This window comes from Macadamia integrifolia, chromosome 13 (genome assembly GCF_013358625.1).
Source record: "Macadamia integrifolia cultivar HAES 741 chromosome 13, SCU_Mint_v3, whole genome shotgun sequence".
Taxonomy (NCBI): domain Eukaryota; kingdom Viridiplantae; phylum Streptophyta; class Magnoliopsida; order Proteales; family Proteaceae; genus Macadamia; species Macadamia integrifolia.
Genome location: NC_056569.1, coordinates 21,625,297 through 21,638,214, shown reverse-complemented (window position 1 = coordinate 21,638,214; position 12,918 = coordinate 21,625,297). Strand labels below are relative to the sequence as shown.

Here is a 12,918-nt window from a genome sequence, read left to right as displayed (position 1 = left end):
AGCAGAGACCTAAGGCTTTGTTTTTGCAGAAAATTTTGGGCAGAGATAGAAGAAATCGTATCTGGTTTTCTGCAGTCTTGGTAAGCCTTGAAGATGTGAAAGAAAGTAAAGAAAACACACTAAAAACAGGTCTCCTGGACTTCACGCCGGAAGGAGTCACTTGGATCGCACACCAAGTCCTTCTTCCTCGATCTAACACAAGAAAATAGCCATGGATACCCAGCGGCAGCAACAAGAGAGTTGTTTTCTTATTAATCAAAATCGTGGCTCATAAAAGAGCCATCTTCTTTATTTATAATGATGGGGAGGGTTTACAAATAATAGTAACTCAGAGTTACTAAAAACTGATTACAAAATGTTACTAAAAACAGGAAATTGGAATCTAATGAAAATTGAAACTAGTCTTGACAGAAATTAGAAACTAAAAATGACTTGAAATTAAAAACTAATTTAGGACTTCAAAATAGAACTAAATAACTAATTAGTAACCCCATCAGCAGCCCAAATCGTGGGCTGACTTGGACCAGATTTGGGTCGACCCAATCAACCACTTGGGTCAACCTTGGTCTTGGTTCTCCTTGTGTAAACCCTTGTTGGTACTGCATCATCTTCAAGCTTTGATTGGCATCTAATTGTGCTTCATATTCATGAAATAAACTCTCATACTGCACTTCCTAATTCAGCTTTGATTGACATCTTATTGTGCTTCATATTCATGAAAATAAACTCCCATACTGCACTTCCTAGTTCAGTTTTTAACTTTTTATTAATTTAAGTTTTTGTTAAAGAGTGTTCATGATAGGCGGAGTGTCCCAATCGTGCTATGAGTTGAGACTTAGAGTTAGAGTCTTAGTAGGTTTTCTATCAAGACTCTACTTATTGGATTATAAATAAAGATGAGCACCACTATAGCCAATTACACAAAACTATCTGATGTAAGACTAGATCACAAAGGACCTAATCCCAAGCAGACTCTGAAAAATCTGGCTAAATAGGGATAAATATGAGATCTCACAAACCATAGCTTAGATGGAGCTGAAACTTGGCGTAGATGAAGGTCCTCTATGGGTCAACAAGTTCTCAAAGATGAGACAATTTTGGTGGTTGAACTGAGAGTTATGCTGTTGACATGAATTAGGAAACTTTTGACAATTTTCGATATGTTGAGATTTCAGCCTCCAATGAACCTCAAATTTGGACCAAAGGTCCCTCGTGTGATGCCTGACTATCCTTCAAAAGATGACCCTCAACAGATGGCTTAGGAAGTTATGCTCGAAGAATGAAAAAGGAGACTTTATGGAAGTTCTGTAGCAATAGCAGCAGTTACAGGCCTTGGTTGGCCTTCAAACTAGGGTCGAAGGTATCCCTTGGTGGCCTCAACAAAACCCTAAAAGAGGTCAACTAATGGCTGGCTGGGCTGAGAGATATTGAAGAAATCGATCAGGCAGCAAAACCCTGACAGATCCAATTGGTTATGTCCTCTTAAGCTGATTATGGTATATGATCTGTAGGTGCTTTGGGTCTTCAAATAGTCTGTAGGGCAACCATCTTTTGGAGCTAGAGTCGAAGATTATTGCAGAGCGTGGCTTGAGGTCTTTTGGAGCTTCAGAAGTAGATTACTGTAGGGAATTAGCTGAACCTCAACTAATGTTCGTCTTACTCTATTCTTCCTCGCCCCTTCTATCCAAATCCTTCCAAAAGAAAGGATTAGCCATCCTTTAGATGCCCTTGCACAATGTCGAGAGCTGAAGCAATTGCCTGAAATTGACATATTTGGCAACGGAACTCCATTTCTGTGTGCTCGCTTTTGCATTTCTACATATTTTTCTGATGGTTCTTTCTGTATAGCTTTTCATGATATATGATCACATATAAGATTTCTGAGGGATTATTGATGTGGCTTTCAAGATTATCAGCATTTTGGACTTTTTCATAGAATATCTGTATTTGATATGATTCAACTCTTAGTATGAATAAATACAGTGGGTGTGTTCTGCTTTAAGTATTGTATGTGATGAAAAACAAAATTGTTTGTTCATTGCTGGGAATATAGATGCTTTCTCTTATTTCCCCCAGAAAGGATACTCTTCTTCGAATATTTTGGATTTTAGCTTGAAATCTGAATTTGGTTTCATTGGGACATGATTATGCTACAGTGCATGACTGATGGCTGAAATTCTTCAAATCCAGTTTAATTTTGCTCTTTTGATTCTTGTTTTAAGGTTCAGCGTATTACATTCTGAATTTGTTTCATGTTGAGGTAAACACATTTTTTTTTTTTTGAAAATGACCTCAATTTCAGGTATAGTAGCAGTATAATATTGAAGCTTTTGAGTGTGCCCACTGTTTTTGTGCTTTTTACTGCATGCTTGTCTGTTACACCTGTCAGTTGACTATGAGAACAGTACACACCAGCAATGGATTACTGACCCCCAAACACCCCCCAAAGAAAAAAAGACTGGTAAAGATAGAACATGTGGGGAATGTGATCCAGCATTAACAGTTGCCACTTGGCGGTCTCTGTGTGGTGCTCTGAAGATTTTATATTTTTGTATCATATATTTGCTGTCCAAAATAACGATACAATAAAGAGGGTTAAAATCATGTTATGATGGACTTTTAGTAGGGGATATCTTCCTGATGGAAGTAATCCAGTATTCCAGTTGATGTGTTCCTATTCTGTGTATGGCCTTTTGTGCTGGTCTGCTGTTGGTATTGTGTCCTGGTATAAAGTAGTTGGAATCTTACGTGTTTCTTGAACAATTTAGTCGTTCAGAACTTTCTTTTGATATTTTTAGCAATATACACTCGAACAAAACTATGCAGATACTTTGCAATACTGAAATGAACTCAAAAAGGGGAGGTGGCAAGCAATCCCTTGTTGGTAATGTTAGTTCATCGACCAAAGGTAAAAATGTGAGCCCTCGGTATGGGCAGCCATCGGGAGGCTCTGGTTCTGCTAACAACAGCCCCAAGGTGGACCAGCTGAGTCATGATGTCGCAGATATCAGCCTGGATAATGCAGAAGATGGTGAGTGGGAGGTTTGTGCAAGGAAGTCCAAGAACCGAGGAGGAACTGGTGCAAAAGCAAAACCATGGAGCCCTCAGAGCCCTGGTCCTAAAGCGTGGGGCCAACCAGATACAGCACAGAAGCTTGGCCTGGCCAGTAATGGTGGAAAAGGTAGGAGTCCTGGTGGTGCGTGGCAGACACAGGTTGCTGAACCTAGGAGACCAGCTGCTGGATGGGGAAACCCAAAGGCCAATTCATCTAATAGAGGATGGGAGAATGCTTACGTGGCACCACTTCCTTATGTACCTCCTCCTTTACCACATGGATGGCAATGGGCCAATCGAGCTGGTGGACAACAGAGGGCGTCAGAAGATCAGGGAATTGATGACACCTCTAAACTTCATGCAGGATCTGCTGGGGAAGACAATTATGGGTCTGATATGAGTTCTCATCATCATCCCATTGATGTTGATGATGATGATGATGATATACTAAGTGATGATTATGATTCTGATGAAAGCGAAAAAAGCCATGAGACACTCAAGAAGAGCAAGTGGTTCAAGGTATTCTTTGATGCCTTGGACAATTTGACCATTGAACAAATAAATGAACCGATGAGGCAGTGGCACTGTCCAGCGTGCAAAGGTGGCCCAGGTGGTATTGACTGGTACCGAGGCCTGCAGCCCTTGCTTACCCATGCAAAGACAAAAGGAGTGACAAGGGTGAAGCTCCATCGCCAATTTGCTGAATTGTTGGATGAGGAGCTCGGCAGTAGGGGAACTTCAGTTATACCAGCTGGGGAAGCTTATGGCAAATGGAAAGGCCTGCAACAGACAGTTACTGATAAGGAGATAGTCTGGCCACCTATAGTTATCATTATGAACACGAGACTTGAGCAGGATGAGAATGACAAGGTACATTGCAATATTCCATTTTCTGTAGGAATCCCAGAGTCTTCTTTTTTTGCTGCTTGGTTACCTCCATAAACAACCGCATGCTGTGTCTATTCCGAATTGAGATTCTAAATAAGTTTTTCCGAGATGAATCTGATTTCTATATTGTATAGGTTCAAATTATAAATCTGGATTTGTCTATAATTTTCTAGACAGTTGAAATTGGTCCATATGTTTAGGTGCCAAGGAGTGATTACTGATTGAAATGGAATAGTCACTGGTGGGTACAAAATAAACATGGTCCCAAAAAATTTCTAAATGAAAGAATTTAGTTGTTTATAAGTACCTTCTAATAGGTAGTTACTTTCTGGGCCTTAAGACAAAATCTAATGCTGCATTATGTTATCCTTTTAACTGAACTGTAATGTGGCATCATCATGGTCAATGTACCGTATACTCTTGCATTGTAGTGCCTTTGTCATACTCATATGCTATAGTTGACTTTTTCTCCTTTTGTATTATATCTCATCTTTCCTTGGTCCTGTCTGATTATTGCAGTGGATAGGAATGGGAAATCAGGAGCTTCTTGATTATTTTAGTTCATATGCGGCAGTCAAGGCTCGGCATTCCTATGGTCCTCAAGGGCACCGAGGAATGAGTGTACTAATATTTGAGAGCTCTGCAATGGGCTATGTAGAGGCTGAGCGCCTGGATGAACATTTTCGCAAAGAAGGAACACATAGGGAAGCTTGGGAGCGTCATCGGGTGCTTTTCTCTGCGGGTGGTGAACGTCAGCTGTATGGTTTTATGGCATGCAAAGAAGACTTGGACATCTTCAACCAACATTCTCATGGTCCAGTTCTTCCCTTGCCTAATTTGTGTGTTCATACTCATATGTTCTTGTGATGGTCTGAATATTAGGATAACTCTACCTGGCTGCAACTGCACTTCTCTTTCCACATCTTATTGCCTTATTAGGCCATTAGTCTCCATATATATTAACTTAGTAGTAAAGAATAATAATTCATTCCTTCAGATATATATTAAACTTTAGCCATAGGGGATGGTGCATTTTTCTGACTTACTGAACTGTTATGTATACTCAACCAGTTGCATAGGATGCGCATGATACGTGTATTTGCTGGGAAATCCTGCAGTTCCGGTGGTTCTAATCGTTGGCTAATGCACTTCCGTTCCTTAGATTACACTGTATAATGTATAATTGAACATTATATTTCTATCGGCTTGTGTCTGATTTTCTTATTTATATAGCTATAATCCTTAAGAGTATCAAAATACTACTTTTTTATTTATCTTCTGATTGGATGTGATTAGGCAAGGCGAAGCTGAAATTTGAAATAAAATCCTACCAAGAAAAGGTTGTGGGCCCAATGAAGCAAATGAGTGAAGATAATCAGCAATTGATCTATTTTAAAAACGAGGTGGTGAAAGAACAAAGACATTCAAAGGCTCTAGAGGAATCATTTGGGGTATTGAACGATAAGCTGCGGAAGACTGTTGAAGATAACCGCATAGTGAGGCAAAGAACAAAAGTGCAGCATGAACAAAACAAAGAAGAGGTAATACTGGAAGCCACACATGTATTTATTTTTCCTACAATGTTAGGTAATTGCACGTTTCCTGTTTCTGGTTGCCTATTGTGGTGTAGCAAAATGGACTTTCTGAGCTGCCCAAGCTGCCAAGCTTTGTGCCTGAACTGAGATAAGAGTAAATGTCCAATTCCAATGGTTGCTTGTGGCCATATCTACTGCTCCATAGGCCATACTACATAAGTATGAAACAATATACTCTTACATTTATGCAACACTATTTCTCCTAGCCATGTTCATGTGATGTGTTGGCCTGTTGGAAAGCCTAAAGCTTCTATGTTTGTGATTCTGGTTTTCTTCATTTGGCCCCCCATTTTGCCTGGTTCTGATGATCATGTTGTTGATTCTTATAAACAAGTCCTTTTACCAATTTTAACTTTGCATCTGCATGTCTGCTTCATTACCAACACTGATGGGTGAATGGGTGATGAAACTGTCCTCTGTGGGGAGGGGAGAAAATGAATGGAAAAATTCCAATCCTGAAGATTTATCAGTTGTTAACTTCCATTATCTATTTATGATATGACGTAAACTGTGATAAAGAGTCAAATGCTATGACTTGAGTCTGATGTAATGTCTCCTATTAAAGTTAGAAGGAAATTTAGGAATAAAAGATTTTGATTCTACATAGTACTTTTTTGCATGACCGTATTGAGTGAGGCGAGTCAAACATGAGAGAGATCCATTTTTTGATTCTATATTGTGCTTTTTTGCATGACCATATTGAGTCAGGTGAGTCAAACATGATGAGAGATCCATTACTGTGTTTTATGGATTTTAAATATGTAATGGTTCCTTTAAGTTAGTTGCTCATTGAGGTCCTTGTTCCAATGGAACCCATGAAAATTTACTGCATGCTTTGACTTTTACACCTCAGTTGAGTGTAAAATCATTTCATCTGCTGGTGGGGGATAAGTAGGATGAACCATAGGTTCAGAATTAGACACCCCTGTAACAGGATCACAAGTAGCCCTAAACCAGAAATTAGGTCAACTAACAGAGTCAAAGCCAACCTTTATGGAGTTAGAATATAAGGATTGTGATTATCCAAGGGAGAAAGAGAGAAGAAGAGGAAAAGGACAGGGTTGGAGAAGAAGAAGAAGAAGGAGAGGAATAATGGTAGAATGTGTGTTGAGAGGATTGCCTCTCTAACATATATATATATATATATATATATTACTTCACTAATATATTACAAGTAATTACATACACCTCCCTAGGGAGGTAAAAAGGTAAAGATAAGAATTACAATATAACTTGACTAGTGACATAACTAGTTCACAAACTACCCCTGGAGCATAATCTCTAACATCTCTAACACTCCCCCTCAAGCTGGAGAATAAATGTCATACATTCCCAACTTGGACAACAGAGTACTAAACTGATGATGAAGAAGCCCCTTTGTGAAAATATTAGCCAACTGATCTCTAATCCTCACAAAAGGTGTATATATGTAACTAGAGTCGATCTTCTTTTTATAAAGTGCCTATCCACCTCTATGTGTTTTATTCTATCACATAGGGTTGTGGGCCATACTTATGGCAGCCTTGTTGTCACAATAAAGTCTCATGGGTGCCTTAGTATTAGATCCCAACTCTTAGACCAGCCTTCTCAATCAGAGGAGCTCGCACACTTCATGAGGCTTAGCTCTAAACTCTGCCTCTACACTAGATTGAGCCACCACAGGTTGTTTTTTGCTCCTCAGGTTGCCACCTACAACTGTGCAATAGCATGATGTAGATCTCTTGTTAGAAACTGAAGCAGCCCAATCTGCATCAGTGAAGCTTTTTATGCTCATGTTGTTATGCTTGGCATAGAGTAGTCCTTTCCCTGGAGAGGACTTCAAGTACCGGATAATGCGGTGATAGCATCCAAGTGTCCACTCTTGGGAGCATGCATAAATTGACTCACCACACCCACTGCATAAGTAATATCTGGACGAGTCAATGACAAATAAATAAGTTTCCAAACTAGCCTCTGATATTTCCCTGCGTCAATAAGGGAGGGCCAGAATCTTCCCCAAGTTTATGATTCTGCTTAATAGGAGAACTTGCAAGTTTGTAGCCCAACATTCCTGTTTCTTTCAATAGGTCTAGGAGAAACTTTCTTTGGCATATATTTATGCCCTTCTTGGATCTAGACACTTCAATCCTCAGGAAGTACTTCAAGGGTCTTAGATCTTTGATTTCAAATTGTTGGGCTAAGTAGTTCTTCAGCTTGGCTATCTCAGCTTTGTCATCTCCAATCACCACAATGTCATCAACATAGACAATCAGGGCTGTGATGGTGCCATTACCTCGCTTAGTGGGATATTTGCTAGTTGTTACAAGGTTCGAATCCAAGGGACCTAAACTTCGGAAGATGGAATCTTTGGTAGGCCAATCCTATTCTACCAAAAAAACAAAGGTAGATCAGACCTCTCCATTTTTCTTCTGAATTGGCCCAAAATTCAAAGTCTCCCTTCATTTTTTTTTTTTCTTTTTGGTTCAATTTTTAGGACTAATTGGCCATTACTAATAGACTAGACCCACATAGGGGCCAAGAACTAATTCACGGAAGAGTCAATGGGATCCAAGGCCCAATTTCTTAGAACGCAAAAAAATTGCCACAAATCAAACACCGATGCACTTGAGAAGAATTAATCAAGCGACCAAAATTTTGCAATGTTTTAATGGTTGGATTTGAGTCAACAGTTAAAAACAGTAAAAATCTGAAACCCATAATCCAGATTTGAGATATTTATTACAACAGCAGATCAAAAGTTCTGATCTTGATAGAATCCAGGTCGTGTGGAGATCCAGCAGAGGAGAATAACATAGTATAATCTCAGATAAATCCATTGGTTGGATGCTGAGACTGGACAGATTCCTTGTTCAATTAAAACAACTAAAATCAGACTTGAAATAGGAAGTTTCAATCCCTAGTTTCCAGGGTCTTAATGGAGTCATGAATGTGTATATGAATGGCAGCCAGATATTAGCAACAAGGATTAAATTGCAGTAGAATCTAATTCACTTAAAAAAAACAGTGTTACTGAAATCGTTAGACAGAATATGCAATTTCAGAAAACATTGGAGTACTTGCGAAGAAGATATCACTAAGCATCCCACCTAGCCTCGACCCATATCATAGGCCCTATAAAGTGCCCATTACAATGAAAATGCATTGAACCAAAGGCCCAACACACACACAACCCATGGATAGAAAATTTGCAGGGATGTACAGTCTTTGCGGAGTGTTCTACATCTCATCAATGGGCACACGAGGCTATTTTTTTGAAGATTTTAGGCATTTTTTGGAATGGCCTTTTATCGGTTCTTTTTCAAACATAGTTGTCAAGGCATCGCTTAGGCAACGACTAGGGCATCCAGGCAGCCTAGTGGGGCTTTGGGCAACTGTCGCCTTGTTGCATTGGTGCTTTAGTGCAAAACGCAGCACTAATTTATGTCAGATATCATTTAAGTAAATGAACATTTACTTAAGATATTAACCATAAATAAGCAAGTACCTCCTATTTGAATGAAACAACCTCTCGACATTCTTGGGGTAAGGCTATATAGTTTTCGCCTCCCCCCCCCCCAAAAAAACCTCGCACATGCACCAGCTACATCCTTATTAAAAATAGTTTAAAAATCAAATTCTAAAGGGATAAAAAGTCAACCCCTCAGTTCAAGAACAAAAACTGGATTTTTGGTTGATGGGGTGATTATCAACTTTCAAATGTTGGGGTTTCTCTCAATTCTGAAAATTTCATAAATCTTATCATGGCAAAATATTGTTAAAAACCAAAAGTTTGGTAAAATAATATTTTGATTTGATGTTCATAAAACTATTTCCATTTAGGCGATTTTAACAACATTCGCACACATTAAAATAAGTTTGACCGGAAAATACTCAGTCATTAGAAATCGGATTTAAATAATCTCAGACTTGTTGGAAAACTGGTTTTGTGCTCTACCTAATGCAAAAAGTCTCATGTAAAAATAAAATCATTTGATCAGTCAATCTTGTTCTCTAAATTTTAATTTTTTATGACTTGATGCGGCTTAACGTTGATTTTTTATGATACAAGGTATATGTAGCATACTAAATGATGTTAGAAAAGAGGAAAAATAACGCTTGGTCACCTTGTTCGCCTTAAGGTGGGCGACGTGTCGTCTAAGCACTTAGGCAGCCCTCCAAAGCCTTTGATTGCATCGGCACCGTGGCAACTATGTTTTCAAATTCAGTACATTGCTTGTTCATAAACATCATTGAATGCTTCCATTTTTATATATGTACTGATTTGTTTTCTTTAAGGTTTTATATTGTTCCAACAAGAAATGCTGACTCCAACATAAGGGGAAAAAAAAGAGAAAAAAATTCCAGTGGTTATTTTCACACCCCCTCAGATAAAAAAAAATAAAATTTGTTTGTTGGATGAATGTTATGAGGATTCAAAAGTTTTCTTCCTAATTTTTAATGGAGGGGGCTGGTTCCTGATTTTACATTGTATGTGGAGCTTTACAAGTCTCAGGTGACATAGAAATTGGCTGTCTAAGACCCATCTTTTGCTCAATGGTGTTTCTCCCAGACTTGCTAATATTCACTTTCCCTGTTGTTTCATTTTATTAAAGATGGACAACCAAGAGAATTTTTTCAAGGATCAAGTCAGCTTTATTCAACAATCTCTAGAGGAGAAGGAGAGAAACTTTGAGACGCAACTGCAGGTAGAACGTCAGAAAATGAAGGAATCAAATATGAATTCCACATCCAAAGAGGACCAGAAACTAAGGTATGTTGCTTTCATGTCCGTGCAAATGTCATTTCAAGTTGTGATGAATGATTGATACTTTTTTGACTAGGTGCAGAAAGCACTGTAATTTGTTCCAAGTGATTATGATTTTCTTTGCAGGTTTATTATTTTTATTTTTGGAGTGAGGGTTCTTTTATTTAATTTTGTTTTCTTCGATAAGATGGAATGAAGGTTGTTGATGACTTGATAATCTATGACTTTTCCCCCTCTTTTTTTTTTGATAGATTCCTCCTCCAATGTTGAGGATGTTTTCAGTTTGTACTCCAGATAAATGTTACTCCCTCTGTCCCAAAAGGACTGTCCAAATTGTTGGTTTAGTGCCCCTCTTATCGGCAATGCATCTCCTCATTTCTGTCCCATAGTTTTGATCTGATCCTGTAGAATCTGACCCATTTTCTCATCGAGCGAAGGGTACGAAATAAATCGAAATAAATCAGGTTGTTTTTTCGATCAAAAGTACTATGTGAAATTTTCGGATTTTTCCTCTTCCTCTATCCCTATCCCATAGGTACAGTTAGTGAATAAGATTTGATTCTTAGATGAAATGTCTTTGTGAATCTAGTTTCAGTCGATATAGCCTCGTCTAAAATTGCATTGATGAGTTGGAGTAATGCTTGTTGCATCTCGGTCTTCTTCACCTTTAAGTGGCCCTATGTCATGGCTTCCACAAGATCGCTTTTTCATAAAGTAAATAAGGGTCTATCTAGTCGATGATGGTCAGGCGCCAGCCACCTTTTGACAACAAGGGGAACTCCAGGGGATTGAAAGAGCCACTCCCTGGTACCCTTCGAAAGCTAGAGCATGCCGATCGCTATTTCCTTTGCTAATTAGGGAAAGAAGCCCTTTACACTCCTTGCTTGGCTATTGAAATCTCGCTGACCAGGCCGGGATCAGAAGGATTGCTTGCTCGCTCCCATGGGATTATGATGTCTTGAAACAGGGACAACCAACCATATGAGCTCATAGGCCTCTTTTAAGGATTCTGGTCTGTAAAAAAGTATTAATTGCATGGTAAGTTTTGTTGAATGTATGGATAGAAGAAGGGGAGGGGAGGGGAGGGGAGGGGAGGGGGGGGGGGTGTGGGAGCATGGCTGTAAGATGTCCAACCAATACGTGGATCAACTACCATTTGTCTGTCCTGGAGATTACTTTTACCATCTGTCTAATGGATTGCCAGCCACCACATTTTTGGATTGTTGGAAATGACAATTGACCAATCTTCCACATTCCATTGGGATCATCTGATTACCCCAAAAAAAAGTGCCCAACTGCTAAAGTTTCTATGCTGGTTTATCTCATCAGGTTGCAGTTTGGTGGGGATCAGGGTGTAATTATTATTTTTCCGCCTGAATTTCTATTTTAGAATTTTATGTAATCATTTCTGTTTTTTGTAGTCTTTATTTGGTGGAGGCTTTAGTCCATTTCCTTTGGGAAATTGTTATTTGTCTAGAAGTTTATATAGATCTCTCAATGAAGAAGTGGTTTCCCATATAAAAAAAGGGACGAACAATGATTGGTTCTTTATGTTATACTAGATGAGAATGTGATGCATCAAAATAAATTGGTTTTCATTTATCTGCAATCATAGATTTTTATTTTCCAGGGGAGAGGAGATGGCAAGATTCATCCAAGCCCAGGAAAAGGGTGTGGAAGAGTTTGAGGCAGAGAGAGAAAAGCTCATAAGATTGCATGAGACCAAGAAGGCTGGGATGAAGAAGAGGCATTACGAAGAGGAGATTGGGCTGGAAAAGGAATTTGAAACTGTAATGACTGAACTGATGTCCAAATACACTCCAGGTCACTCCAAGGAAGTCAATGCCAGCAAATCTCAGGTGTGCTGCGATATATGATGGGAACTGCTCTCACAGGATGCATCCCAGAAACTAGTACTCATAATAGCTCAGAATAAGAGTGAACATATAGTTTTCTGTCTTTTTTTCTCTTTTACATAGAACAGTTTTTACTGTGAATATGATGTACAAAAAAGAAAGCATAGTTTTGAAAACAAGCATCATTGGCTGGGGACATGAATGAAAGTTATTTGCCTTGTTTGTAGGAATATGAGTGATTTGGTTCTAAAAGTTCTTTTCTCTATGTTGGGGTGCCTTCATTACTTCTATTCCCTACCTAGCTTGCTTAGGACTGAGAAGAGAGTTTTGCATTTCTAGTTTTGATGTGTACAGATCTCTTAAAAATGAACTTAAAAGAGTGTCTAGGGTCTTGTAATTAATGTGGTTGGGTCACTTTGAACAGGTCAGGATTCTGAGTGCCATTTCCATGGTTTTTCTTGGCACCATTATCATTCTGATTACTTCAATATTAAATTTACACTGACATTCTTGGTCCTTCATAATTATAATCGGCCAAAAGGCTATGATGCATCTCCAATTCCGATATGCAAAATCTACTTCACCTAATTGTCCAGTCTCTGGGTTTATCTTCTAGGTTGACATCCACTAATTAGAGAAGTCTCATAGATCTCAGCTATTACACCATACTTGTAGTAGGGATAGAGAGTAAGAGTAAATTTTTGTTAACTAAAATTATTTTTTTAAATTTCATTAAGGGTATTTTTGTCTAATGGAAAGTATACCAAATTAACTGGACTTG

The 12,918-nt window shown here is 38.7% G+C and overlaps 1 protein-coding gene across 1 annotated transcript; it reads left to right on the top strand.

Annotated features, from left to right (window-relative positions):
* The first annotated feature begins 489 nt into the window (after positions 1–489).
* LOC122059409 (protein SUPPRESSOR OF GENE SILENCING 3-like) lies at positions 490–12,367 on the top strand. Its single transcript, XM_042622180.1, has 5 exons — positions 490–3,924; positions 4,462–4,756; positions 5,239–5,483; positions 10,130–10,287; positions 11,912–12,367. The coding sequence occupies exons 1-5, from the start codon at positions 2,821–2,823 to the stop codon at positions 12,156–12,158; spliced, it is 2,049 nt and encodes a 682-aa protein (XP_042478114.1). The 5' UTR covers positions 490–2,820; the 3' UTR covers positions 12,159–12,367.
* The last annotated feature ends 551 nt before the right edge of the window (positions 12,368–12,918 follow it).

Excerpts from the sequence above, each read along its gene's own strand:
- LOC122059409 (XM_042622180.1), top strand. The coding sequence starts at position 2,821 with ATGCAGATACTTTGCAATACTGAAATGAACTCAAAAAGGGGAGGTGGC. Across the intron at positions 4,757-5,238 it reads CTTCAACCAACATTCTCATG|GCAAGGCGAAGCTGAAATTT; the intron begins GTCCAGTTCTTC and ends GGATGTGATTAG. Across the intron at positions 10,288-11,911 it reads AAAGAGGACCAGAAACTAAG|GGGAGAGGAGATGGCAAGAT; the intron begins GTATGTTGCTTT and ends TTTATTTTCCAG.